Here is a 25110-nt window from a genome sequence, read left to right on the forward strand (position 1 = left end):
CGTTTCGTGTATTTTCCATCAGTTTTCGACATCTATTCAAAATACGTCCCGCAGCCGGTCGATATCAAACGCGAATCGGTTTACGATTATTACGATATTTTGGAAGAAATCGGTACAGGAGCATTTGGCGTTGTGCACAGATGTCGCGAGAAGAAAACTGGCAACATATTCGCGGCTAAATTCATCCCAGTGGCGCATAATTTAGAAAGAGATTTGATTAGGAAAGAAATCGATATCATGAACCAGCTTCATCATCCCAAACTCATCAATTTACACGATGCTTTTGAAGATGAAGATGAGATGGTTTTGATTTTCGAGTTGTAAGTGTACAAAATATGTATTATAAAATAGTCCACGTACAATGTATGGGAATTGAATACCTATCTAATGATTTGTTGTGTATTTTTTCAGCTTATCCGGAGGTGAATTATTTGAAAGAATTACGACCGAAGGATATGTCATGTCTGAAGCTGAAGTTATCAATTACATGAGACAAATTTGCGAAGCTATTAAACATATGCACGAAAGGAATATTATACATTTAGGTGAGTTGCACATGAATTGGTACTTTATGGAATACCTACCTATTGATTTCTTCGGTTTTGGGATAAGGTATAAATTAATATTTATGTGGTCGTTTCTCTTTTTTTCTGAATAGATATCAAACCTGAAAATATCATGTGCCAGACGAAATACAGCACAGATGTGAAATTAATCGATTTCGGATTAGCCACTAAATTAGATCCTAACGAAGTTGTCAAAATTTCCACCGGTACGGCCGAATTCGCTGCTCCGGAGATTGTCGAAAGAGAACCAGTTGGATTCTACACCGATATGTGGGCTTGCGGAGTACTGGCTTATGTTTTGTAAGTATTGTGGTGGTGTTTTTGGTGCATATTTTTCGTAAAAAAATTTACTAAAAAAGGTCAAGTTAACATTCGATAAAAACGGAGGAATAATTTTTATTGTAATGAGAGTGAGATAAAAAGTCTGCCTTGATGACGTCATGCGAAATTCATTCAAAATAGATAACAAAAGACGAATCTTCGGGATGATTGTGTCAAGTTCGTCAAGTTCAGTTCAGTGACTCATTGCTTTTCTTCCTTCTTTCTTATCGATTATGCCTTATGCCGGATCGAACTCGCTTGTAATAAACTACAAAACTTAAAAAAATGGGTAAAAATGTGTCGTCAGTAGTCGTTTTGATTTATTAGTATGTGGTTGTTTTGTCGATGTGTGAATTTAATCGAAATTTTTCGGTCTATGTACGCGTTAATTTTGAAAAAGTGAAAAAATGCTTACATATGGAAAAATCTTCATGAAAAGGAAGTTTGGGTGAGGAGAACATCTTTTCTGATAACTCTCTGATTGAAATTAATTTTGTGCTCTTGATTAAATTGAATCATTTTGGGACTCCCCCCCCCAGTTTTTAACAAATATTAGTAAAATTTAATAAATTGCAATTTTTGCGTTTTTTTACACGCTGAGATCCTTGAATTTCGTCAATTTTATCCAAAAAGCACTATTTAATGGTTTGGATCTCCCCCTCCCACCACCTGAACGAAAAAGTGAAACTTAGATCTTTAAAAAAATAGAATAGATAATCTAAAAAGTTGAAATTGTCGTTTTTTTAGGTACATTTTAATCGGCGGATTTGGGCCATTTTCATCAGAAAAGCACTGTATTTGATAGTTTTGCTCCCTTCCCCTCCCCCCCCCCAATGATGAAAACGTGAACTTTGGTACCACCTTAATTTTAGTTCTGACCCAGAAATTGAATATTAAAAAAAAATTGTCGACTTTAATTTGCATGTTTTATTTTTATTCATTTTTTTCAACTTTTAGGGCTGCTAAAAGGGGACCAACATTATTGGAGGCCATAGAAGGGTTTTGGAAAAAGGTTTATTTTGAGTATATGTATCTGCCACAAAGATTGAAATTTTTGAAAAAAATTGGATAATTTGATTGTACGCGTATTTAATTGGTTTTTCTCAACTTTGGGAACTTTGACCATTTAGAGGGCTAGGATTGTTTGAATGGCCGAGGAAGTTCTTCTATTGAAAAGGGACGTTATTCAAAAGAGGTTCGACTTGAAATGGAAATTTTAAAACTTTTTTTAAAGATTCCAATGTTTGATTTTTGTTTGATTTTTTTCAACTTTGGATCAACTTTGGATCAACATTGTTTGAGAGACTGAGGGAGGTCTTCTCCTTGAAAAAGTAGGTTATTCAAAAGAGGTTTGCCTTGAAATAGAAGGTTTTTAAAAATTTTTTATAGATTCCAATTTTTGATTTTTGCTTGATTTTTTCCAACTTTGGATCAACTTTGGATGAACATCGTTTGAGGGGCCGAGGAAGGTCTTCCCTTGAAAAAGAAAGTTATTCAAAAAAGATTTGACTTGATATAGAAAGTTTTTGCATTTTTTTTTATAGATTCCAATTTTTGATTTTTGTCTGATTTTTTTCAACTTTGGATCAACATTGTTTGAGGGACCGAGGAATTCTCTATGAATCTTGAAAAGGGAAGGGGGCTTTGTACAAGGAGACCAATACAGTTTCATGGACCGAAGTTGGTTTGGTTTTTCGTTAGATAGTGGATTATTTAAAAGAATTTTGACGTAGAAATAAAAAATTTTGGATGAAGTGAATTTTTTTCATTTTTTAAAAATCATACAAGTATTGTACAACTTGAAGTGGAGGAGACTTTTTTTTTTGACTTGAAGGAAAATGAAAAAATCTTCACTTTCCTTACCAACCCGATTGATGGACATTTTTTCGGAGGAGGGAGATTAAGAGGTGGAAAAATCAAAATGAGGCTGGAAAACTGAAACTGAAATGCAAAAACTGAAAACTGACATTTTTTATCAATCTTCATTCTATTTTTTTGGGAATTTTTTTCTCTTTTTTTGAAGATTTATTCTTCAAATTTCATCTTTCAACTCTCAAGGCTCAAATACAAATTGTCAAATACCGGAATTGGCAAAGAAATACAACTTTCTATGTTTCTTTTTTTTTACAAAAAAAATGAATGAAAAATGGAAAAATAATGTTTCTGTGTGTTTAATTTTTTTTTTCAACATAACAAAGAATGGCAAAATTGGAAGTAATTTTTTTTTCGAATAAAGGGGGTAAAAACTAAAACAAAAATTGAAAAATAATTTTAAAAAATGGAAAAATATGTGTCTTTGTGTTTATTTTTTTTTCACATAATAAAGAAAGAAAAAACTGAAATTGATTTTTTCTTTTTGAATAAAGGGGATAAAAACTAAAACAAAAACTGAAAATTGAAACATTTTTTTAAAAAATGGAACGTTTAGTTTTTATTTTTTCCAGCCAAGTTTCGAATTATGAAGGTGCATTTTTCGAGAAGGAGGAAAGGGGGGTAAAATCTCAAAAACACTTTGCTTAAGCTCAAGTTCCTGTGCTGATATGAGGCATTTTGAAAGTCTTGCAAAATTCCTCGTTGATTTGGAGATCTTGTTAGAAATCCTGAAAGATTCATTTTTAGTGGATTTTTTCTTTTTCAAAATTTTAATACGTATGTATTGGCTTTTTTGAGGTAGGTAGAGGGAGATGAAATGAAATCTGAAAAGTATACTTATATTATTTTCAAATCGTAAAAGTACATTTTTTGAACGGGAAGTGGATGAATTTGAAGAAAAACTGGTGCTCAAGGTCATTCAGATGTTCTGAAACTTTGAGGTTTTGCTGTGATGAGGAAAGAGGGGAGGGGGTAATATTGATAAAAAATTGAAAATAATTTTTACGTTTTTTTTCTGAGGTCATCTTACTTCTCTTTTTTTCTCAAGCAATGTTAAATTTCAAAAAAAAAAAATGAAATTCAGCGTATAATTTTTCAAATTTATAGGGTGCCTAATTTTTGAGAATTCAAATTTCTCCTACAAATTATATAAAAATTTGATTCAATCGAAATGCGCCCCTGAACTCTCCCCCTTCTCTGCTGAAAAAATTTGAATAGCATCGTTTGTTTTAATAATTCTGGAGTCTTTGCTGAATTTTTAAATCTTTCAATTCTAGGAAAAATTAATTAAAAAGGTCCTTGAGCTTGAGGAATTCAGCTCTTGCAAATTCGGATTAATCGTATTCCTACCCCCTCGCCTCCCGCCTCGCCCCCGCCCTTCGTTCATAATTTCATCCATTTGACCTAAATTCTTCAGAATCCACTCAGATTATTTGCGTATGCTCATTTTTCTTCAGTAGGTAGATAATTAATTTTGGAAAAAATGAGGAAGATTTCTTTCAATCCCAAAGTACAAAATATGGTTTTAATTGAATTATTCCAACTTTCTGGAAAAATTCTTACTCTTCAACTCGTTATTAATTTTCTCAATTTTTGATTTTTTTTTTTCTAATTTGAAATAAGCCCAGTTTGAAATTATAAAAATTCGCCAAAAATCGATAAATCAATTTTGGCTGCTGAAATATGCTCTGATGGTGTATTTCGGCCCTTTTCTCCGATTAAAAAATGTTTGTCTCTGTCTTGTTGGTGAACAAGTTTTAAAAATCGACCACTTTTTTTAATAATTAAATTTAAAAAAAAAAAGTGTCACCATAATCAACTCATACATATAATACAACAATTTTGTATAATTTACCTACTTCAACCCAATCCGAAGAAATATTCATTCACATCACTATCATTGCGGTCTATGCCAAATTTATCTCTCATCTCGATAAACCTGGCACCAATAATTAAAAAATTGTAATCCGCCGACAACTAACGAGCTCGCTTCAGGACACCTCGGTCACCGGTCTTTTTTTCTGCTCGAATAGGCCACATTTGTACTTATGTATGTATTTGTGCATTTGTTCCCAAATCACACGTTTTTCTCGTTTCTAAAATATACCTAGATATTTCATCGGCCGGCGGCGGTGATATTATTTGGCAATATTTTAACGCGGTAATTACAACTATTGGGAAATATTTTGGCACCATATTTATGTAATCAGAGAATACACGTTTCCTTTTTCAAAACGCCTGGTCTCCTTTAGCCCATAAGCCACACGTGTGTCATGCGTCCAAAAGGTCGACTCGTTCGTATCTGCTATAGATCTATATAGGCCTACTAATTTAGTTGTTTGGTGGACGTGTTGGACGAGTGATGTTGTTATAATGTGTTTGTTGGTGTTTTTTACAGGTTGAGCGGATTGTCACCTTTTGCTGGAGAAAATGATATTGAAACGTTGAAGAATGTTAAAGCTTGTGATTGGAATTTCGATGAGAATGCTTTCGCCAAGATTTCCGATGAAGGTAAAGACTTCATTAGGAGGTTATTGATCAAGAGCAAAGAGTAAGTTTTTGAATTAGTTTTATTTTTCAACATTTTTTTTGAAGTGATATTTTTGAATTAACTGTGCAATTTGATTGTAGGAAGAGAATGACAGCTCACGAATGCTTACTTCATCCGTGGTTACAAGGAGAACACTCGAAACACAAAACTACCATCGACTCGTCGAGATATATCAATTTGAGAGACAAATTACGCAATAAATACGATAACTGGGACTCGTTCGCGTTACCTATTGGTCGCCTATCCGAATACAGCTCTTTGAGGAAACTCATGGTTGAGAAATACCGCATTCAAGATACCTCATTCGGTAAATATAATTATTAATATTCCTATAATCCGTTTTTTTGTTGTTGTTGCAAAAAGCAATATCATTAATGCATTTTTTTTTCGATACATTAGATCGTCGCCAAGCTGCGCCAAGATTCGTCATCAAACCACAGAGCGCGTTCGCCTACGAAGGTCAAAGCGTCAAGTTCTACTGTCGCGTGATCGCCGTCGCCCAACCGACTGTCACCTGGTATCATAATAACGAAGAATTAAGACAGAGTGTGAAATTCATGAAGAGATACGCCGGCGATGACTATACTTTCATTATAAACCGAGTGAAATTAGAAGACAGAGGAGAGTATATTATTAAAGCCGAAAATCATTACGGATTCAGAGAGGAAGTAGTCTTCTTGAATGTCCAACGTAAGTTATTTTACACGTTCTTGTGTATTTTTTTGCTTCCCTGTCTGATTTTCCTGTGATTTTATTGGCGAGGTGGGGATTAGCCTTCATTTTTGTTTCAATTTTCAAGATACCTAGTGCTGTGAAATGGATTGTTTGCTTTTTCAAAAAAAAGGAACGAGGTTTTGAAGTTTTTGGTGCCCAAAATGACCAAGCGGGTTTTGCGCCAGGAGTCAGTCTTTTTATGGAATTCAATATCATTGTTGCACTTAGGGATGAAGAAACTTGGTGCAAATTGAATAAATTGCATTATTTGAGAAAAATGATTGGAAATTTAATCGCTTGTAAATCCACAGAGGACAGCCCTAAGAGTTTCAAAAGGGGTTCGAAGGGTGAAAATGCATTTTGGCAAATTTTCGGTTTTTTAAATCTCCGTAATCTTCAAATTCAAAAATAAATCGGGTTTGAACAGATGGGAATGAGTCCAAATTACTGAGAAAAGTGCATTTAAACGATCTAGAGATTTTTTGAGATCCCTCCCCTCCGTTACTTCTTGAACCCTGTTACAAAAAAATTCCAATCAAATTAATGTAAAAATAAATTAAAACGAATGAAATGAAATAAATTGAATAAGATAGGTAAGTTGAAAATGAGTTCCTTTAAATTAAAATAAATTGAAAATAAATTCTTTATGGATAAAAATTAATGGCACAAAAAAATAAATTGATGAAAATGAATTTTAAAAAATTTACTCAATGAATAGTCAAATCAAATTTATCTAGAAATGAATCAAAATAAATGAAATGAAATTATTTAAAAAAAGAACAAATTGAGTTGGATAAACTAAAGTAAAAATGAGTTGAAATTGAACTAATGACACAAACAATGAATTGATGGAAAAAATTTAACAAAAAGTAACTCAAAATAGTAAAATCAAATGAATATAAAAATAAATCAAAACGAATGAAATGAAATAAAATGAAATAGAATTTGAATCAAAATGAATAAATTGAGTAAGATAAGCTGAAAAAATGGATTAAAATTGAATAAATTGAATTAATGAATTAAAAAAACCAAAAATAACTCAAAATAATAAAATGAAATTAATGTAAAAATAAATCAAAATGAAGGAAATGAAATAAAATGAAATAGAATTTAAATGAAAAAAAAAAAATAAATTGAATAAGATGAGCAAAAAATGAGTTTAAATTAAAATGAATTGAAAATAAATTCCTTATGGATAAAAATTAATGACACAAAAAATAAATTAATGAAAATGAATTCAAACAAATTACTTAAGTAACTTAAATTAAAATAAATAGTCAAATCAAATTAATCTAGAAATAAATCAAAATGAATGAAATAATACTAAATTATAGAAATAAATCAAAAATTGAGTTAATGCTAGATGGATAAGCTGATAAGCTAAAAATGAGTTGAAAATTGAAATTAAAATGAATTGAAAATAAATAATTATAATAAATAAAAATGAATGACAATCAAGTTGAATAAATAACAAAATCAAATATATGTAAAAATAAATCAAAATGAATGAAATAAAATGAAATACCTAAGTATAAATGAATAAATTGAGTTGGATGAAATTAAAAGCTAAAAATGAGTTGAAATTATAAATTTTAATCTGGTTAAAATTAAAAATATAATGTGCTGGTACCTAATATTGAATTAAAATTAGTTTTAGTTGAGCTAGAAACGAATTGAAGTTGAAATGAATTTAATTAAATTGAAAATAAATAAGTATGAATAAAAATAATGACACAAAAAATAAATTAATGTGAATTGAAGTAAAAGAAATTAAATAAAAGTTCATTTTTACGTGAAATAATCGAACAATGTTTTTTAGAAAATGTTCAAAATGAATGTAAATAATTTAAAATGGATTGAAATTGAATTGAAAATAGATTAAATTGAAAATAAACTGAATTTAAAATGTTCAACTTGAATTAAATTAAATAAAAATGAACAAAAGTTGATCACACAAAAAATAAATTACATAATTGTGAAATATGAATTGAATTGAATAAAAATCAACTTTTGCATAAGATTGAAACTGGACTTAGGTACCTACGTTTAAAAAAATGCTCGGAATAAATCTGATTTAAATTTAGGCAACTGTAAATAATTCAATTTGAAAAATTCGTAGAATAAATTAAATTGAACATAAGTAAATGAAATAAAAGTGGAATGAGCTGAATTAAAAATACATACTTAGTCTACTTATATTAAATTGAATTTGAGTTAAATTAAATACGTAAAACTAAAATTAATTTAAAATGAATAGAAAAATGATGTCAAAGTCTTCTCTCTGGGCCCTGAGGAAAGTTTTAAATTATGGACGACGCATCGATTTTTCTTAATTTGAATGTGCTGAGTTCAGATATTCGCTTATTTTTTCGATCTGATTCTTTTGAAGCCCCATCTCCCACTTGCCTATCTCAAATATTGTCAAAATTAAAATACCTATTGAGGGTTTTCTGAGTTCGAAAAACCATTTAATTTCGATTTAATTCCTCTGGTACCCTCTCCCTTCCCTCTTTCCGTCCTGAATAATGATTGAAATTCTAAAAAAAATGTAAAATGATCACATCATGTGAAAGAGAAGGTCTTCAAGTACCTGAATGAAAAAAAGAATTAGCAGGAAGGTCTTTTTTTCGCATGGTACCTATCTAACAAAATTAGTTTTAGAAGGCATTGAACTCGATTTTGAAACCAGTTCGACCTCTCTTTCGTGTTCTACAATTTTGTAAAATGTAACTGAAAGTTCTGATTCTAATTTTGAAATCCTTTCGTTCCCAAAATTAAAATTTGATCGCATTTTCCCGAATTTAGGGTCCTAGCTCCTTACAATTAAATGAATCAAAACAAAGATCGACGATATGAATGAATTCTTATTACGTTTTTTGTTTTTTTCTCTCACAGCTGTACCTCGCGAAATCCCACAATACCGACCAGAAAAACCACAAGTCCGCCGAAGAGAACCTCTGCTCTACAATTATTGGCAAGAAGATCAAGAATCGTCTCCCAGTTTCACATTCTTATTACGTCCTCGTGTTATCCAAGAACACCAAACTTGCAAATTGCTGTGCTGCGTTAGTGGTAAACCTCCGCCAACGGTAAGTCACTCAAAATCTCCCTGAAAATCACATAAATTACTACGTATATACCTACAAATATAATTAATTTTTGTTTGCACAGGTGAAATGGTACAAGGGACACAAAGAACTATCCAAACACGAATACCCGATGACTCATACAGACGGTGTCATGACCGTTGAACTTGTCGACTGTAAACCCGAAGATAGCGGAGAATACAAATGTATTGCCACCAATAAGCACGGTACCGATGAAACATCCTGCGTTGTTATCGTTGAAGGCGAACAGGAAAGCGCTGAACAGGCTCGAATGGTTCATAATCTCATGTATTCGGGAGGTGAGTTGGAAGTTTGCCATCTGGATGAATTTACTGAACAATTGACGATGAGATGAGGGTAATCATGTGCGATGATTGTGTTTTACAGACCGAAAATATATCGAACAGCCTTTGAGACCACCTCCACTTATAATTACGACTAGAACGCCAATTATTAGCAATTCGTACTCGTCGACAAAAGAAGAATCCAGCTCGTATAGTAAATCTGCCGATGGTACTAAAATTTCCTCGTCCAAATACTCGTCCTCTGAACAGGTTTGCTAAGGAACTTCAATATTTTTTTTCGCACTTGTAATTTTTTAATATCCAATAGGTAATTGCAAAATTTTTTATCTCATTTTCAATTTAGAAATCATCGTCCAGTTTTAGTTCATCTCGCGATAAAAAATATGGTATGAAATTAGATACTGGAAGCAGTCCATCGAGGTCCAGAAGTCATACTACCGAATTAGCGAGTAAGTGGTGCGGATTATGGGCAGGTGATTGATGAAAAAAAGACAAATGGGGCTGGGTAGAATGCATATACCTAGACTTATAGAGTTCTCGTAGACTTGATTGAAATGAGGAGATTGTAGAATGAATGAGGGAACTTACTAGTGGCAGTTTTATTTTAAATCATGTTTTTGTAGAAGTTTCAGATGACACGATGAGCCCACCAGATTTCACTCGTAAATTATCCGATAAGACCGTTCAAGATGGCGAAAGCTGCGAAATCAGTTGCACGGTGAAAGGTGACCCAGAACCTAGAGTAACTTGGACCAAGAATGGAAAGGTAATTATAATTATCCATATTATAGACTGGCTCTAATCTTCCAAGTTCTCGGTAAAATTGTCAATTTTAATTATTTTTTTTCTCTGCAGACTTTAACCTCATCTGAAGCTGTAGACTTGAAGTACAAAAATGGTATAGCCACACTAAGGATAGGCGAAATATTCCCCGAAGATGAAGGAGAATACGTTTGTAAAGCAACCAGCTCTCTGGGATCTGTAGAAACTCGTTGTAAATTGACTGTAAAATGTAAGTAGATCTAAAAGTACCGGAGGAAGAGAGGGTCTATAGAAGGGTCTCGTAACTTCCAATGAAATACAATTTTTTTTGTTAAAGTCATCAATCAATTGATTAATTTTTTAATTCTAATTTTAATTTTTTTTGTGAAATATTTTAATTGCAGTGAATGAGAAATCAGATACGAACGAACCCAGCGCATGTGGAGACGGTGTACCAAAAATAGTCAGCCATTTAACATCGATGTACGTTAAAGACGGCGAGCCTGTGACGTTACAGTGTCGAATCATTGGTAAGTAATTGACTCGTATTCAGAGTGTCCGCTGTTTTTTGCTCGTGTGTTGTGTTATCCTGTTTCTGACAAAATAAATTACTGAGAAAAATCCAGCTTATTTTGCTGAAACATTCAGAAATTGCTAATTTTTCCCTTAATTGACCAAAAAGTCTAATTTAAAAAAAAGTGACAAATAAGTTTTGTTTTTTTCGCTAAAATTGACTGAATGATTCAGTTTTGTTTTTGATTTAAATTTCTCCCCAAAAAAGTATTGTTTTTCCAACAATAATGCCATTTTTTGGTATATATTTCCAAAAAAATCCATTGTTCTGTCAAACAAAATTGCTAAAAAGTATATTTTTCTGAAAAATTTGTTGAAAAGTTTTGCTTTGATACCAGAACATTTAAAAAGGTGGGTCATTTTTGTCAACTATCAAATAGTTTCATTTTTATTGAAAAGTTCTAATTTTTTTAAAACTTCCAAAAAAGTGTACTGTTTTTTGCCAGAATGGTTAAAAATTGCTTAAAAAATACTAGTTTTTTGCAATTGTTGAAAAATCCTCAACTTTTTCAAAATTACTAAAAAACAGTCTTATTTTTGATAAAAAATTTCGAAAAAATGCAGTTTTTTGCCTAAATTTCTAAAAAAAAAGCGTTGTTTTGCGATAAATTATATCATCTTAGTTTCATTTCTTGCCAAAATTGTTAAAAATTTCAAATTTTTTCAAAACTTTCAAAAAAGTCCTGTTTTTTTGCCAAAATTGTTAAAAAAGTTCCAATATTTGTCGAAATTGCTTAAAACATACTCGTTTTTGGCATACATTTTTTTAAAATACTCAAAAAATTACCAAAAAAGTTATTTTTTTGCCAAAATTGTTAGTAAGTCTTTTTTGCTAAAATTTTCAGATTATATTTTTTTACAAAGTTGTCAAGAAAACGAAAGCTCCAATTTTTTATAAAACTTTTCAAAAAATTCCTGCTACATATTTCCCTAAATATTTGAAAAGTGCTTATTTCTGCCTTAATCGCCCAAAACGTTCTTTTTTTTCTTCAAAATTCACGACCAGGTTCCTATTTTTTGCCAAAATTTCCGGTATGATCATATTTCCTTTCAAATCAAAACTGCCAGAAATCCAATTTTTTGTCTAAATTTTTTAAAAAGTTCTGCGTTTTGCCAAAAGTTGTCAAAAAGTCTCATTTTTCTCTAAAATTGTTGCTGTGGATTCTATTTTTTTTCTAATTTCAAAAAAAAGCACATTTTTTGACTAATTTAATGAAAATGGAAGGTTTTATTTTTGTCAAAACTCTTTTCAAGTCATTTGAAAGTCCTGCTTCTTTTCAAAATTGGCAAAAAAGTAAAGTCCAATTTTTGGCACCGTTTTTCGTTAAAATTACAAAACAGAATCTTATTTTTTACCCAAAAAATGTAAAAAGTTCCGTTTTTTGCCAAAATCGTTTAGAGGTTATAATTTTTTCAAAGCTGTCAAAAAAGTTCTGTTTTATTCAAAATTGTCAGAAAGTGCTTATCATTTTTTTAAAAAATATTTCCAAGAAATTCTAATTTTGGGCAAAATTATCCTAAGTAGTTTTCTTTTTGAATAGTTCGATTTGTTGTCAAAAACATGTAACAGTTTTATTTTTTGTCAAAATTTCTGAAAAATTGTTAGAATTTTTTTTTTGGTCAAAATTGTGAAAGTCTTTCTTTTGCCAAAATTTTTTGTTTTTGCCATAATTGCAAGAAAAAAGTCCAGGTTGCTTGCCAAAATATCCAGGAAGTTGGAAATGAAAAAGTGAACTTTTTATTTTTTTAATAAGTACATAATTGAATGTTAATGAAAAAAGTTAAAATTATTGAATAAAATTTTTACTATAAAAAAAATGAATAATAATTTTATTTTTTTTATTTATTTAAATTTATATTTTATTAATTTTTTTTTAAATCATAATCTTCGATAAAAATAAAATGGAATTTGGCGGGTTCACTTTTTAGTCCCAAGTTTTTTTGCCAAAATTATTATTGAAAATATGTTTTTTTTTTGATTTTTTAAATAAAACTTCGTATATGTTTGTAATTGTAATTTTTCATAAATTTGTTCCCTTTTGAATATAATTTTGTCAGCTTTTATCCTACTTCAGCATGTTGTCCTATTTATTAAACACCCTGTTATTCAACTGTTGCTTTTCTATCAAAAAGATCACAGCTGGAATTTATGACTAAAATCTCCTTTTTGGTCTTTTTTCAGGTGCTGAGAAGTTCGACGTTATTTGGCTGCACAACAATAAAGAAATTAAACCTAGCAAAGACTTCGAATATAGTAATGTGGCCAACATATATAAATTAAATATAGCTGAAATATTCCCCGAAGATTCGGGTGTTTATACTTGCGAGGCATTTAACGACGCTGGAGAATCATTTAGTAGTTGTACGATTTTCGTATTAGGTACGAAGGTTTTATTTATTTTTCTAAAATAATCGTCGATTTGTATCAAATACATGGATAAGGGTATCTAATTTAATACGTAAAATTTTTACAGAACCGAATGTAAAACCTAGTGGCCCTGTGTTCAAAACATTCCCACGTTCTGCAACACTCTCTGAAGGCGAAACAGTAAAATTCGAATGCGAAACCGAAAGTGTACCTAACAAAGGTGAGATTTCCATTTCAATATTAATACTCCCATTATTATTATTATTATTATTATTACCACCAATTCTATAATCATCGTCTTTAATTATTTTTTCTCTTTTTCCAGTCGTTTGGATGAAAGATTTACAGCAGATCAAAGACGACGATGTTCGATACCAATTCACACAATCGAATCAAAAGTTCCAATTAACTATTTCTAACGTTATGCACGACGATACAGCTCAATACACCGTTTGCGCGACTCACGAAACTGGCGAAACCAGCGCCGCATTTTCGCTGAATGTTTTCTTAAATGCTGATTTGTAAAAATAAAAAAAAATGTGTTTACGCTCGCGGCCTATTGCCAAAGCTCAGTTGTTTAATTTTTAAAAAAATTGGTGTTTGTTTTCTCTTTTCTATTTTACTGATAAACTAATTTATTTTGCTCGTCGCTATGTGTATAATAAATTTAAAAAAAAAACGAAACGAATAGAGTTCCTTGCAAGATGAAACCGCGTTCAATTTAATAATATTTAACATTATGCCGTTGGCCATTGTCATTTTATAATACATTGTAAATAAATTATTTCAATTATTTAAATAATTTATTTGTTATTTTCCGTTTTAATAGGGTAATCATAAAGTAATTAATTTCAAAGGTCATGAAAAATGAAAATATCGAAAAAAAACAACGAATTTGAATTTAAAACGTCGATTTCTCCAAGAAATATTCATCGTATCGTGAAAATAATCATACCGTTGGATTCCACGTGCTAAGAAACCCTCATTTTGGGCTTTTGTTGGGTCAAATTCCCATCATAAATCGTTTAAAAATAAATAATTAAATTAAATTGAAACACCTGCAGAAATCACGATAGGCAACTATTCTGACAACGACTGAAGATTTTAAAATACATATAATGATTCTAAACGGCCACACCGCGCCATCTATTGGAACAAAATGGAAACTTTGTTCTGTTTCTGTCCCACTTTAAATGCAAAATTTAACGTGAGAATTTGATGTTCCCACCTGTTCCCACTGTAGTGAAGAAAAAGTAGAAGCTGATAAAAATATTTGCACTTTTGCAGTTATCTTTTCTAAATTTCTAATTGTAGTATTCGTGTTCGTGAGGTGTTATGCGTTAGGTAAAGAATTCTATTCTTTCGCCAAATTTTATCCCTACAGAATATGATAAAATCAGCGAATTAGTCAGCGATGAATACTTCAAAATCATCAAATTCCATTCCTGCATTCGGCTGGAAAGTGAAACTGAACCATGTTTTTCCCGAAAAAAGGGATCAGAATTTCACTCCATCGTTTAGAATCGTATTCTCTTTGATTCGTCTAATAATCAGGTACGTTTTAATGATTTCTTATCGTCTCCGGTCACCACGTACAGTTGAGTAAAATTCCATTATTTGCAGGTATCTTCTGTATCAATTCTGGTGTTATTTTCATCGTCGGAAACCGGTCATGGATTACATATTTACTATCGTTCCTAAGCAGATTTACGGTAAGATGAAACTCATCTCCCTGTAGCACCCAGATCGTGTATTTAATCGAGGTAAATTCTTTCAACAGGTGTACCGTTAGGAGGTATAGGTGGTGGCACTATAGGACGTGGATTCAAAGGAGAATTTTGTAGACTACAAATGAAACCTGGTATATACGAATACGATATTATAGACGCCGATCAGTTCATCGTCACTGTACGTGATTCGAAAGAGGTTACCATCTATCAGAACGTCTTATCAACCAGCAGGTACTTCATATCGTCAAGATAGTTTCATTATTTCGTATTTAAATTCATTATCAATATTCAATATTCACCGAGTATATTTTATTTCACAGTGGTCCTCAATCGGGTAACTTGAGTTATTGGAAATGGAATTTTCCTGGTGAGAATGCCGAATACACAGCTCTCTATCCGCGTTCTTGGACTAAATACTACATTCCCGAATGTAAAATTGAACTTATTTGTAGACAAGTCTCACCTGTGATACCTCATAATTATAAAGTTAGCAGATTGTTTTACAATGATAACAAATTCTTTGATAAGTAAACTAAACTCGAATCGGTCACTTTATAGGATAGCTGCTTACCAGGAGGAGTATTGATCTGGACGGTTCGAAATTTCAATTCTGAAGATCTCAAAGTATCGATAACATTTTGTATGAAAGGGTACAAAGGTAAACGACAAAAACACATTAGCTGATTGAAATTTTCAATTCGTAGATACTAATTTTGAAATACTTTGTTTATAAATCACAGGAGCCAACGAATGTGGTAGTTTTACGTACGACAGCGATGACAGCAAAGTAACCGGAGTCGAAATCTTTAATAAAATAAACTCGTCTAAATGTACCTACGTTATTGGTGTTAAAGAAGATGTAAGAATGTGAAATTGGCCAAGTCTTTCTTTCATTATTAAATTCAGTTTACCATATCGACGCTTGATTATTTTTACAGCCTGATGTCAACGTTACCAGTTCGTGTTTCAATCCCAAAGGATCCGGTGTAACGTTATGGGATAAGTTGAGAGAAAAAGGCGGGTTTTCTGGAAAACTAGCTTCTCATGTACGTGAGTATTTATTTCAGAATTAATCCAAGTCGTATTACTCGTAGGATCGGTATTAATTCGATATTTGTTTTTGATATTTTTCGCCTTCAGAAGAAGGACAAAAAGGTATTCGATAAATCAGTTCTAAAAACGAAGTAAATACGTCGAATCTAACTCTTTCTATTATTTCGTTTTTTAATCTAGAATACTTCGGTGATATTGCCGGCGCCGTATGTGCTCAAATAAATGTCCCCGTCGATACAGAGAGAAACTTGGAATTTGCTTTAATATGGCACATGCCTTTTGTACAATTTCGTAATAAGCTGGCCACTTACGAACGGTAATACGATTAAATTTGATAAGCTGGTGTGACGTAGTAGATTACAATTATCCATTCGTAGCGTGCGAAATTAATTCTTCCGTTTGGAACGTTCGTTTTCGATTGCAGATATTACACCAAGTATTTCGGCAACGACGACGCGGCCGGAATAATAATGTGTCATTACGCATTAACGCATTATCCGCAATGGGAAAAAGACATCGATAATTGGCAGAATCCTGTTCTAAACGAGAGGTACGTATTCGAGTGTATCGACGAAAAAAATTAGCAGAGTGTTTAAAATTTTACTATTGAGGATATCGATTGACGACGAAGCTACGAGTAAGCTGCTGTCGACGAGTTGAAAATGAATATTTTAATGACGAATCGATTTATGCTGCGGTTCAGTTGGTTATTTTTGGAAGAGTGGAATATTTTGGTCTTGGATGAAAACTGAGGGTACTCATAATGGTTTTTTTTTGGGGGGGGGGGGCGATTTTTTTCTGAACACGAAGGAAATTTCGATACATAGTGTTCGTACGATTAATAATAATTTCTCCAAAAATGGAAATTTCAATTCATTCTTCTTTTCTGTTTGCTTCCAGTGCACTACCAGATTGGTATAAAAGCGCCATATTCAACGAACTGTATTTCATATCAGACGGTGGCACGATTTGGGTTAACGCAGACACAGACGAAAATAAATTACAGGTCACAGACGTGAGGTAATTCATCTCATCTCGCCGGAGATTTAAACCAACAATGTTTCGTCATCTGATCGAACGATTACTAATTCGAATTGTTTACAGAAAGGAATTTGGAAGATTTGCTTACCTCGAAGGTCACGAATATCGTATGTACAACACGTACGACGTACATTTCTACGCTTCGTTCGCTTTGGCAGATTTATGGCCTAAATTACAACTCGGAGTCCAGTACGATTTTCGCGATGCTGTCACCGTTGTGGATGATTCCTGGCAGTGGTTTTTGTTCAATGGACACATTGGACATAGGAAGGAAGCTAATTGTATTCCTCACGATATCGGCGATCCTGGTGAGAAGCGAGGTCTTCGTAAATGCTAACTTGAAATGGATCTGTAAAAAATTAACGAATTGTTGAAATTCATTCGCAGAGGAAGAACCATTCATACGAATCAACTCGTACCCAGTGCACGACGTCACCGACTGGAAAGATTTGAATTTGAAATTCGTTTTGCAATGTTATCGAGACTACGTTTATACCAAAGACGATATTTACCTGAAGGATATGTGGCCTCAGGTGAAACTTATTATGAACTGTTGCCTCAAATGGGATGCAGATAACGATGGTATGATCGAAAACGGCGGATTCCCAGATCAGACGTATGATGCTTGGACAATGAGTGGTGTTAGGTGAGTGAATCTGAATTGATTGATTCGTCGCTAGTTTTTTTTTCTTCGATCCTGATCTAATCTAGTATATTTGATGATTGTGCAGTGCATATTGCGGAGGTTTATGGCTTGCAGCGTTACGTGTTACAGTTGAAATGGCTGCGACTCTTGACGATAAAGGTACCAAGGAGAAATTCACACCGGTATTGACGCAAGCTAAATCTGTGTACAATAAAAAATTATGGAATGGTGAGTTTTTAATCGATGAATTATTTTTAAAAAAAAAACTAAATCATCGTCTCTATGATATATATATTTTCTTATCATCTAACCAGGAAATTACTACGATTTCGATTCGAGCCAGGCAGAAGACGCCAAAGCAATAATGGCCGATCAATTATGCGGAATGTGGTACTTACAAGCGAGTGGAATCACGGAACCGGTAAGTAAATCAGCTTCCAAAATACTCGAATAAAATCGCCATCCTTCGAATAACTCATTCCTCTGATTGCAGATATTACCGACGGAGAATGTTCGTAAAGCTCTCCACACCATCTACGAAAACAACGTGAAACGATTCAAAAATGGCGAAAGTGGAGCTGTAAACGGAATGCTACCGAATGGTCACGTCGATAAAAGCTCGGTTCAAAGTCAAGAAGTATGGACTGGAGTAACATACGGTCTAGCTTCGCATTTAATTTTCATGGTAAAATTTTGTAATTTTCGTTACGAATTATTCTGGTTTTGACTGGTTGGCTAACAATGATTCTTAAATGCACAGGGTATGAAAGAAGAAGGATTACATACAGCCAAAGGAGTATATGAAACTGTGTACAATAAAATAGGAATGGCGTTCGAAACGCCGGAAGCGTTATATGAAAACAGATACATTCGATCGGTCGGCTACATGAGACCTTTGAGTATCTGGTCTATTCAGAAAGCATTACAAAAAGAGAAAAACGAGTAGATAATTACTCAACGGATGATCTCTTCTAATGCTCGGATTGTGTATAGTGAATTATGATTCTTTTTTTTTAACGAGAAAGTACCTAATCGGTTTTGTTGTTGCGATTTTATTTTTGATTTCACGTTTACGCTTTCGTAGTGATATTTTTGTTTCTTTTGTTTTTATTTTTACATGTTTTGTTATCGTCATCAATTTTGAAGTATGTTCAGTATTTGTTATTAGGAATATATACCTACGAATCGATATTGTAATGTTGGTGTTCAAGTGTTTATAAGTGATTGATCACAGCAATCGTGTGTGTTTGAGTGTAATTTACCATTCGTTTCTCGTACTTTGAATCTATAATATCGATCGGAGTAGTTAAATTGTTTGTTTTTTTATCGTAGAATTTGCATATCGTTTATTTTATTATCCTACGTTAATTTCTATTCCTTTTTATTTTATTCGAATGTTATATTTATTTTTTCCTTGATTTTAAGCATTTAAGTGAGAGATTTTCAATGTCAATTGTGATGAAAAATGTAGTTTTATTATGATTATACTGATTATACGAACCAAAAAATACTGAATGAGTCATTGAACTTGATATTTTTTAAACGCTGGCGACAGTTTCCAAATCATCTCGAGGGCAGAACCAACTGCAAATGACAATTGACCAGCTTTTTTCAAAATTAATAAATCCAAAAAATCAAAAAATAACCGTTTGTGAAGAAATTAAACTTGTTAAACAGGTCGAGTATAATACACAACTCGATTTTTAGCTGCCCAACTTCATATTTACGCCTTCTGGAGCAAATTCAAAATTCTGGAGAAATTCAAAAATCGCGCTGAATGGCTGGAAATTGTGAAATTTGGATTTGGGGGTTAAGTTAGTTTTGGACAAAATACAGTGATTCGCATGAATTTCAAAAATTTCCACACAAACGAGAAACTTTTGATTTTTTTGATTTTTCAATTTTGAAAAAGCTGGTCAAAAAATCACTTTTGAGGTTTCACTCTCAAAATCGGCTCAAATGTAGATAAACTCGTTAAACAGGTCAAGTATAATATACAACTCGATTTTTAGCTGCCCAACTTCATATTCACGTCTTCTGGAGCAAATTCAAAATTCTGGAGAAAATGAAAAATCGCACTGGAGGCTCCAGAACGGCTGGAAATGGTGAAATTTGGATTTGGGGGTTAGTTTTGGACAAAATACAGCGATTCGCGTGAATTTCAAAAATTTCCACACAAACGAGAAACTTTTGATTTTTTGGATTTTTTTAATTTTGAAAAAGCTGGTCAAAAAATCACTTTTGAGGTTTCACTCTCAAAATCGGCTCAAATGTAGATAAACTCGTTAAACAGGTCGAGTATAATATACAACTCGATTTTTAGGTGCCCAACTTCATATTCACGCCTTCTGGAGCGAATTCAAAATTCTGGAGAAATTTGAAAAATCGCGCTGGAGGCTCCAGAAGGGCCGGAAATTGAGAAAATTTGATTCGGGGGGTTAGTTACGGACAAAATACAAAAATTTCCACACAAACGAGAAATTTTAGATTTTTTGGATTTTTTAACTTTGAAAAAAGCTGGTCAAAAAACCACTCTTGAGGTATCACTCCCAAAATCGGCTAAAATGTGGATAAACTCGTTAAACAGGTCGAGTGTAATATACAACTCGATTTTTATCTGCCCAACTTCATATTCACGCCTTCTGGAGCAAATTCAAAAATTCTGGAGAATTGAAAAGTCGCGCTGGAGGCTCCAGAATGGCTAAAAATTGTGAAATTTGGATTTGGGGGTTAGTATTGGACAAAATACAGCAATTCGGTTCAATTCCGAAAATTTCCACACAAACGGGAAACTTCTGATTTTTTTGATTTTTTGATTCTGAAAAAGCTGGTAAAAAAATCACTTTTGAGGTTTCACTCCCAAAATCGGCTAAAATGTGGATAAACTCGTTAAACAGGTCGAGTGTAATATACAACTCGATTTTTAGCTGCCCAACTGCATATTCACGCCTTCTGGAGCAAATTCAAAATTCTGGAGAAATGAAAAATCGCGCTGGAGGCTCCAGAATGGCTGGAAATTGTGAAATTTGGATTTGGGGGTTAGTTTTGGACAAAATACAGCAATTCGGTTCAATTCCAAAAATTTCCACACAAACGGGAAACTTTTGATTTTTTAATTTTGAAAAGGCTGGTCAAAAAATCACTTTTGAGGTTTCACTCTCAAAATCGGCTCAAATGTGGATAAACTCGTTAAACAGGTCGAGTGTAATATGCAACTCGATTTTTAGCGGCCCAACTTCATATTCTCGCCTTCTGGAGCAAATTCAAAATTCTGGAGAAATTGAAAAATTGCGCTGGAGGCTCCAAAATGGCTGGAAATGGTGAAATTTGGTTTTGGGTAATTAATATTAGTTTTGGGACTTATTTTGGCCATTTTTATTGATCAAGTACGTACTTTTTAAAAAAAAGCATTTTAAATCGCCAAAAACAGTCAATTATGAATTTTCAAAAATTCGCCAAAAATCGAAAAATGAACTTGGGCAGCTGAAAATTTGGTTTTGGGGTTTTAGACTATGCTCTTTCCAAAAATCGTGGTCCCGTTCAAATCGGAGTGTCATACCTCAAGAGGTTCCCTTGTAAGGTTTCCATTGCCCAAGAATGAATAATTTTGATTTTATCAAAAAGGAGAGAAAATTTCCTTCTTGAAAATTGAAAAGTAAACTAAAATCATTAGATAAATGGGCGTTTGAGTAATTGCTTCGATGAAACACGAAAGTAGCTTAACCATTTATTACTAAACACTAAACTCAAACGAATTTTTTCGATTTTGACTGAGACTGAGGGAAATTGTTTTCACATTTTGGCTTATCAAAACCTCAAAACCCCGTACCTATTCCATTCTTGGACACCCTGTAATAAATTAAAAGTCATAAGGGTGATGAATGATGAATGAAGTCAACAATAGACAAGTATCTACAAGTTCAAAGACGGGATCAGGTCGTCTATAAGTGAAATTACAATATTGCTAAATCTCCCATCTTCATTCAAAAATTATTTCGAATTGTAGGAGTCAAGAGCTTATCATTTACCTAATTAATAATTTTTCATTCACGAATGTATATTCCGATCAATGACACTCAACAGACTAGGATCATTTGATAGAATAAAATACATCACCTTGAATTTCTTTTAATATTTCAAAAGAATCGCCTACATTTTAAATTAAACATTAAAAAAAAAGTAAAATACACATACATTTGTTTTACGAAAATATTGAAACAATAAGTAATAAAGTAATAGAAAAGACGATTATTAAACAATCTACGTATAAGTAATATAAGTACTATTATCGAAACTACTCGTATAACTGCCTTCGACGAAAACTAGCAAACTGTATGAAGTTATTAATTTCCGCTTGATCATATTCCAAACACCATAATAGAAACCCATGAACTTGATTTCGTCGCTTCAAATGTAATTCGATTGCTTTAACCTGTTTATACTTTTTTACTTTTACTGGATCTTCGTAATACCAAAGTAATATTCGATGCAAAAGATCGAAATGTGCCTCACCATCCCATGCCACGCCTTCATCTTCAGAATCAGTACTAGGAAAACGACGATCACGCTCGGAACTGAAGAAATAATCGAACACGCTATCCATCGAGAGTGATTTTTTGAACTTGGATATTTTCTCGGTATCTTGATCAAAACACCACTGAAGAAATCCTCGAATACTTTCTTCGTCGAAGTTGCACCATTTATAACTCGATCGAAATGTTTCTAGAGCTGTACTTTTATACTTCTTCAACTCTTCAGCGTCAAGGACTTTGGTAACTATATCGGTGACGAATTCGCGAGCGTAATAACTGACCCATCTGAATTGATGATGATGGGTTGCATACAACCAAATCATACGTTTCTTTAGTTCTATTGTTTCCTCGGATGAAATATTCAAACGATCGTTGATGAATCCGATCGCACAATTGAAGAAATTAATCAAACTTCCCGCACGTGGGACGAGATTAACCATTAAATTAGCTTTGATTTGCGGATCAGGAAGATAATAATTAACGAAACCTGATAATCGATCGTGGTCGTAATATTCGGAATATTCAACTAGCATCATGCAACAATACTTCTGAACAATCTCGGAATCTGATAAGTATTTTCTGAACTCGGCGATGTCGTTGTCGTCAGCGAGACAGAGTTCCATTAGTTGATCAATCATATGCGAATCATTATGAGTGATTAATTTATCTCCGTGCTTAAACAAGATATTTTTTCTGAACTCGATACTGGCGCTAGATAGGAATGCTAGTAAGAAATCAGGATAACAAGGCAACAGAGTACGTGCTTGTTGCCCTTCTGGACAATAATCTTTGATATGCGACAAGACAACATTTTCAGCTATGGATTCCAATGCGAGAGTTTTCAAATTGAGAGGAGAGCTGTGCCACATTTCGACAAGGCATCGTAATCTCTCAACGTGATCTGGAAGACTGGCGTTCAAAAGATCTAAGAAAACTTGGGCGAATTTTTCGTACGTTATCGTTCGCACCAAACTGGTCCAAATTGAGAAAACATATCGTTCGCATGAAGGTAGGAAGAAAAAATTACGCATGATTTCCAACGGTTTCTTCGACAAGATTGTATCTCTTTGAAATTCGTTCATTTTGAAAAATAACTCCTTTTGAAATTCTGGTCTTCGATCGAGTAATTCTTCAGCTTTGGTGAGTTGTTCTTCTGCGCTCAAACGATCCCAGAAGAACTCGATGGCCGGCCAGTTATCTACGTCATCTGCAGTAATCAAGAAAGATTCGATCGATTCGTCTTCTTTTTTTGGTATTTTATGCAATTCATCGTTGATGTGACAAAGCCAATAGTACATTAGAGGATTTTTATCGAATCTTATTTTTTTGAGAGAACGTTTGGGAAGCGAACCGGGTTTCAATTCTTTTATACTATCTTCCAAACAATATTTACACATTATTTTGAACGTATCCACCTCAGTTAGTCTGGCATTAGATAACATCTTCAAGGCGGTCTTTCTGTCGTCAATTTTTCCACATGGTAACCATTCGCAAAACAGTAAATCTGATAATTTAACCAATGCCCAAGTTTTTTTGCCTTTTTCGATGAAAATATTTTTTCTGTAATAATTAGCCCATCTGATCATTTCATTTTTCACCACGTCGAGACAATCCACCAAGACTTCTCGAATGAAGGGATACTCGGGAAAATTCTGTTGCAATTTATCGACGATCTCCAATGTATCTTTTTCGGAGAATAAAACGTAACTATCTGTTTCAGCATTGTATGGTAATGGAGCTGAGGGATTCTCGAGGCCTATTGCATATCGCCATATATCAACTGCTACCTTAAAAGGAGCTATTTTCTGCAGAGTAGGTACAGCCTCGTAAAACTCACAAGCATTAGGTTTTGTGATAGCTTCGAATTTGTCGTTTTCCAGGTTCAATGCTCTCGATAGGTTCGCTGCAACAGCAGACGCCTCCATTATACAATAATTCAAATGGCAATTTATTCTCAGTCAAATCAGAGTTGTTTCTCTAATTCAATCCCATATCCCTCCAATTGATCGAATACGTTGGTAGTACAATAGGAAGTGGAAGCAGGAGTGTCCGCCTTCAGATACCTGCAAATAAAAACGAGAAGTTTGAGTTGATTTTTCTAATAAAAATCATGAAAATGTGTTGTGATGAATTTAACGCTGTTTACAAGGAAGACGAGAGGTTTACATACTGTTTTGCAGAGATTAAAATACAACAAGCTAGACTAAGCAATTCTCATTCTTTTCACTAAAGGTGTTGCGTTTACATACCACGAAAATGTTTAGCTTCCAGTTTAACGAGTTGAACCGAAAATGAAACGATTTAGCCGTCGAATGATATAAATATACCTAATTGAATAAACCGTGTTTAGAATTTCAACAAACAAGCAAGCATCATCTGACGAACTGTCATTTTTAACATGAAAAAACTTGACTCAGTGATTGTCTTTTAATGTAGAATTGTAGAGAAACTTTTACCGGTGCCTATTTTTGCATTTTGTCCTTTGGAGTTCGAATTCATTAGTTATGAGATGTCATATTTTACTGTATTACATCATACTATAGGAATAGGTAAGTCTCAACACTTGACTGTAAAATCTTTAGATAAACTAAACTTTCTTTGCAATCTGCAAAATTTTCACGAATAAACGTTTTTTTAAATAACCAATAAAATATTTGAAATTTTGATTGAATACGAGGAAAAGGACATGAAAAGGAAAACAAAAGGACGAAAATGCCAATGGAATCGAATCACAGTCGAATAAATTTACCTTCAACTCATCGTGACATGACAAGTTATCTCAATTACTCAGTATAAACGTTACCAACTTTCTAACTTCATAAAATTACAAATTTTACGGAATTATTTCATAAAAACGATCAAATTTTTCAAAAATTTCTGGCGGTTTCAAAAAAATTTCAGAGTTCTTATCAAAATTTTTCAGATTGATAAGAAAATTCAACAAGTTTGTGTTTCGGTTCATGTTCGCT

The 25110-nt window shown here is 32.9% G+C and overlaps 3 protein-coding genes across 31 annotated transcripts in view; 2 read left to right on the forward strand and 1 right to left on the reverse strand.

Annotated features, from left to right (window-relative positions):
- Positions 1–13941, forward strand: part of bent (projectin protein bent) — a 136882-nt gene extending 122941 nt beyond the window's left edge. For all 27 annotated transcript variants that reach the window (XM_065364383.1, XM_065364385.1, XM_065364386.1 and 24 more), the window contains 16 exons: positions 23–320; positions 412–545; positions 659–866; positions 5158–5310; positions 5391–5617; positions 5710–6000; positions 8920–9113; positions 9196–9430; positions 9519–9685; positions 9780–9885; positions 10060–10202; positions 10292–10448; positions 10603–10728; positions 12954–13151; positions 13246–13359; positions 13465–13941. In XM_065364383.1, the coding sequence (XP_065220455.1) occupies positions 23–320; positions 412–545; positions 659–866; positions 5158–5310; positions 5391–5617; positions 5710–6000; positions 8920–9113; positions 9196–9430; positions 9519–9685; positions 9780–9885; positions 10060–10202; positions 10292–10448; positions 10603–10728; positions 12954–13151; positions 13246–13359; positions 13465–13664 (2951 nt within the window). In that variant the 3' untranslated portion in view covers positions 13665–13941. The remainder of the gene's footprint in view (positions 1–22; positions 321–411; positions 546–658; positions 867–5157; positions 5311–5390; positions 5618–5709; positions 6001–8919; positions 9114–9195; positions 9431–9518; positions 9686–9779; positions 9886–10059; positions 10203–10291; positions 10449–10602; positions 10729–12953; positions 13152–13245; positions 13360–13464) is intronic.
- Positions 13942–14330: 389 nt separating this feature from the next.
- LOC135845658 (non-lysosomal glucosylceramidase-like) lies at positions 14331–19118 on the forward strand. Of its 2 annotated transcripts, XM_065364412.1 has the most exons (17): positions 14331–14693; positions 14763–14851; positions 14920–15100; positions 15190–15355; positions 15428–15527; positions 15610–15728; positions 15808–15919; positions 16010–16024; positions 16103–16238; positions 16347–16472; positions 16823–16942; positions 17027–17271; positions 17351–17609; positions 17695–17837; positions 17924–18030; positions 18103–18294; positions 18370–19118. In XM_065364412.1, exons 1-17 carry the CDS (start codon positions 14554–14556, stop codon positions 18553–18555), a joined length of 2436 nt encoding a protein of 811 aa, XP_065220484.1. In that variant the 5' UTR covers positions 14331–14553; the 3' UTR covers positions 18556–19118. The 2 variants fall into 2 exon arrangements, with proteins under 2 accessions (XP_065220484.1, XP_065220485.1); XM_065364413.1 differs by lacking the exon at positions 16010–16024 and having other exon boundaries at positions 14332–14693.
- A 2603-nt stretch (positions 19119–21721) lies between these two features.
- LOC135845723 (uncharacterized) lies at positions 21722–25047 on the reverse strand. Of its 2 annotated transcripts, none has more exons than XM_065364518.1 (2): positions 24891–25047; positions 21722–24204 (listed from the first exon to the last, which is right to left on the reverse strand). In XM_065364518.1, exon 2 carries the CDS (start codon positions 24064–24066, stop codon positions 21904–21906), a length of 2163 nt encoding a protein of 720 aa, XP_065220590.1. In that variant the 5' UTR covers positions 24067–24204; positions 24891–25047; the 3' UTR covers positions 21722–21903. The 2 variants fall into 2 exon arrangements, with proteins under 2 accessions (XP_065220590.1, XP_065220591.1); XM_065364519.1 differs by lacking the exon at positions 24891–25047 and adding an exon at positions 24391–24807.
- Between the last annotated feature and the right edge of the window lie 63 nt (positions 25048–25110).

This window comes from Planococcus citri, chromosome 4, assembly GCF_950023065.1.
Source record: "Planococcus citri chromosome 4, ihPlaCitr1.1, whole genome shotgun sequence".
Classification (NCBI taxonomy): Eukaryota; Metazoa; Arthropoda; class Insecta; order Hemiptera; family Pseudococcidae; genus Planococcus; species Planococcus citri.

Coding starts and splice junctions, on each gene's coding strand:
- LOC135845658 (XM_065364412.1), top strand. CDS start 14,554: ATGAATACTTCAAAATCATCAAATTCCATTCCTGCATTCGGCTGGAAA. Junction 15,729..15,807: donor TTATTGGTGTTAAAGAAGAT/GTAAGAATGTGA, acceptor TTATTTTTACAG/CCTGATGTCAACGTTACCAG. Junction 17,610..17,694: donor TGGACAATGAGTGGTGTTAG/GTGAGTGAATCT, acceptor ATGATTGTGCAG/TGCATATTGCGGAGGTTTAT.
- LOC135845723 (XM_065364518.1), bottom strand. CDS start 24,066: ATGGAGGCGTCTGCTGTTGCAGCGAACCTATCGAGAGCATTGAACCTG.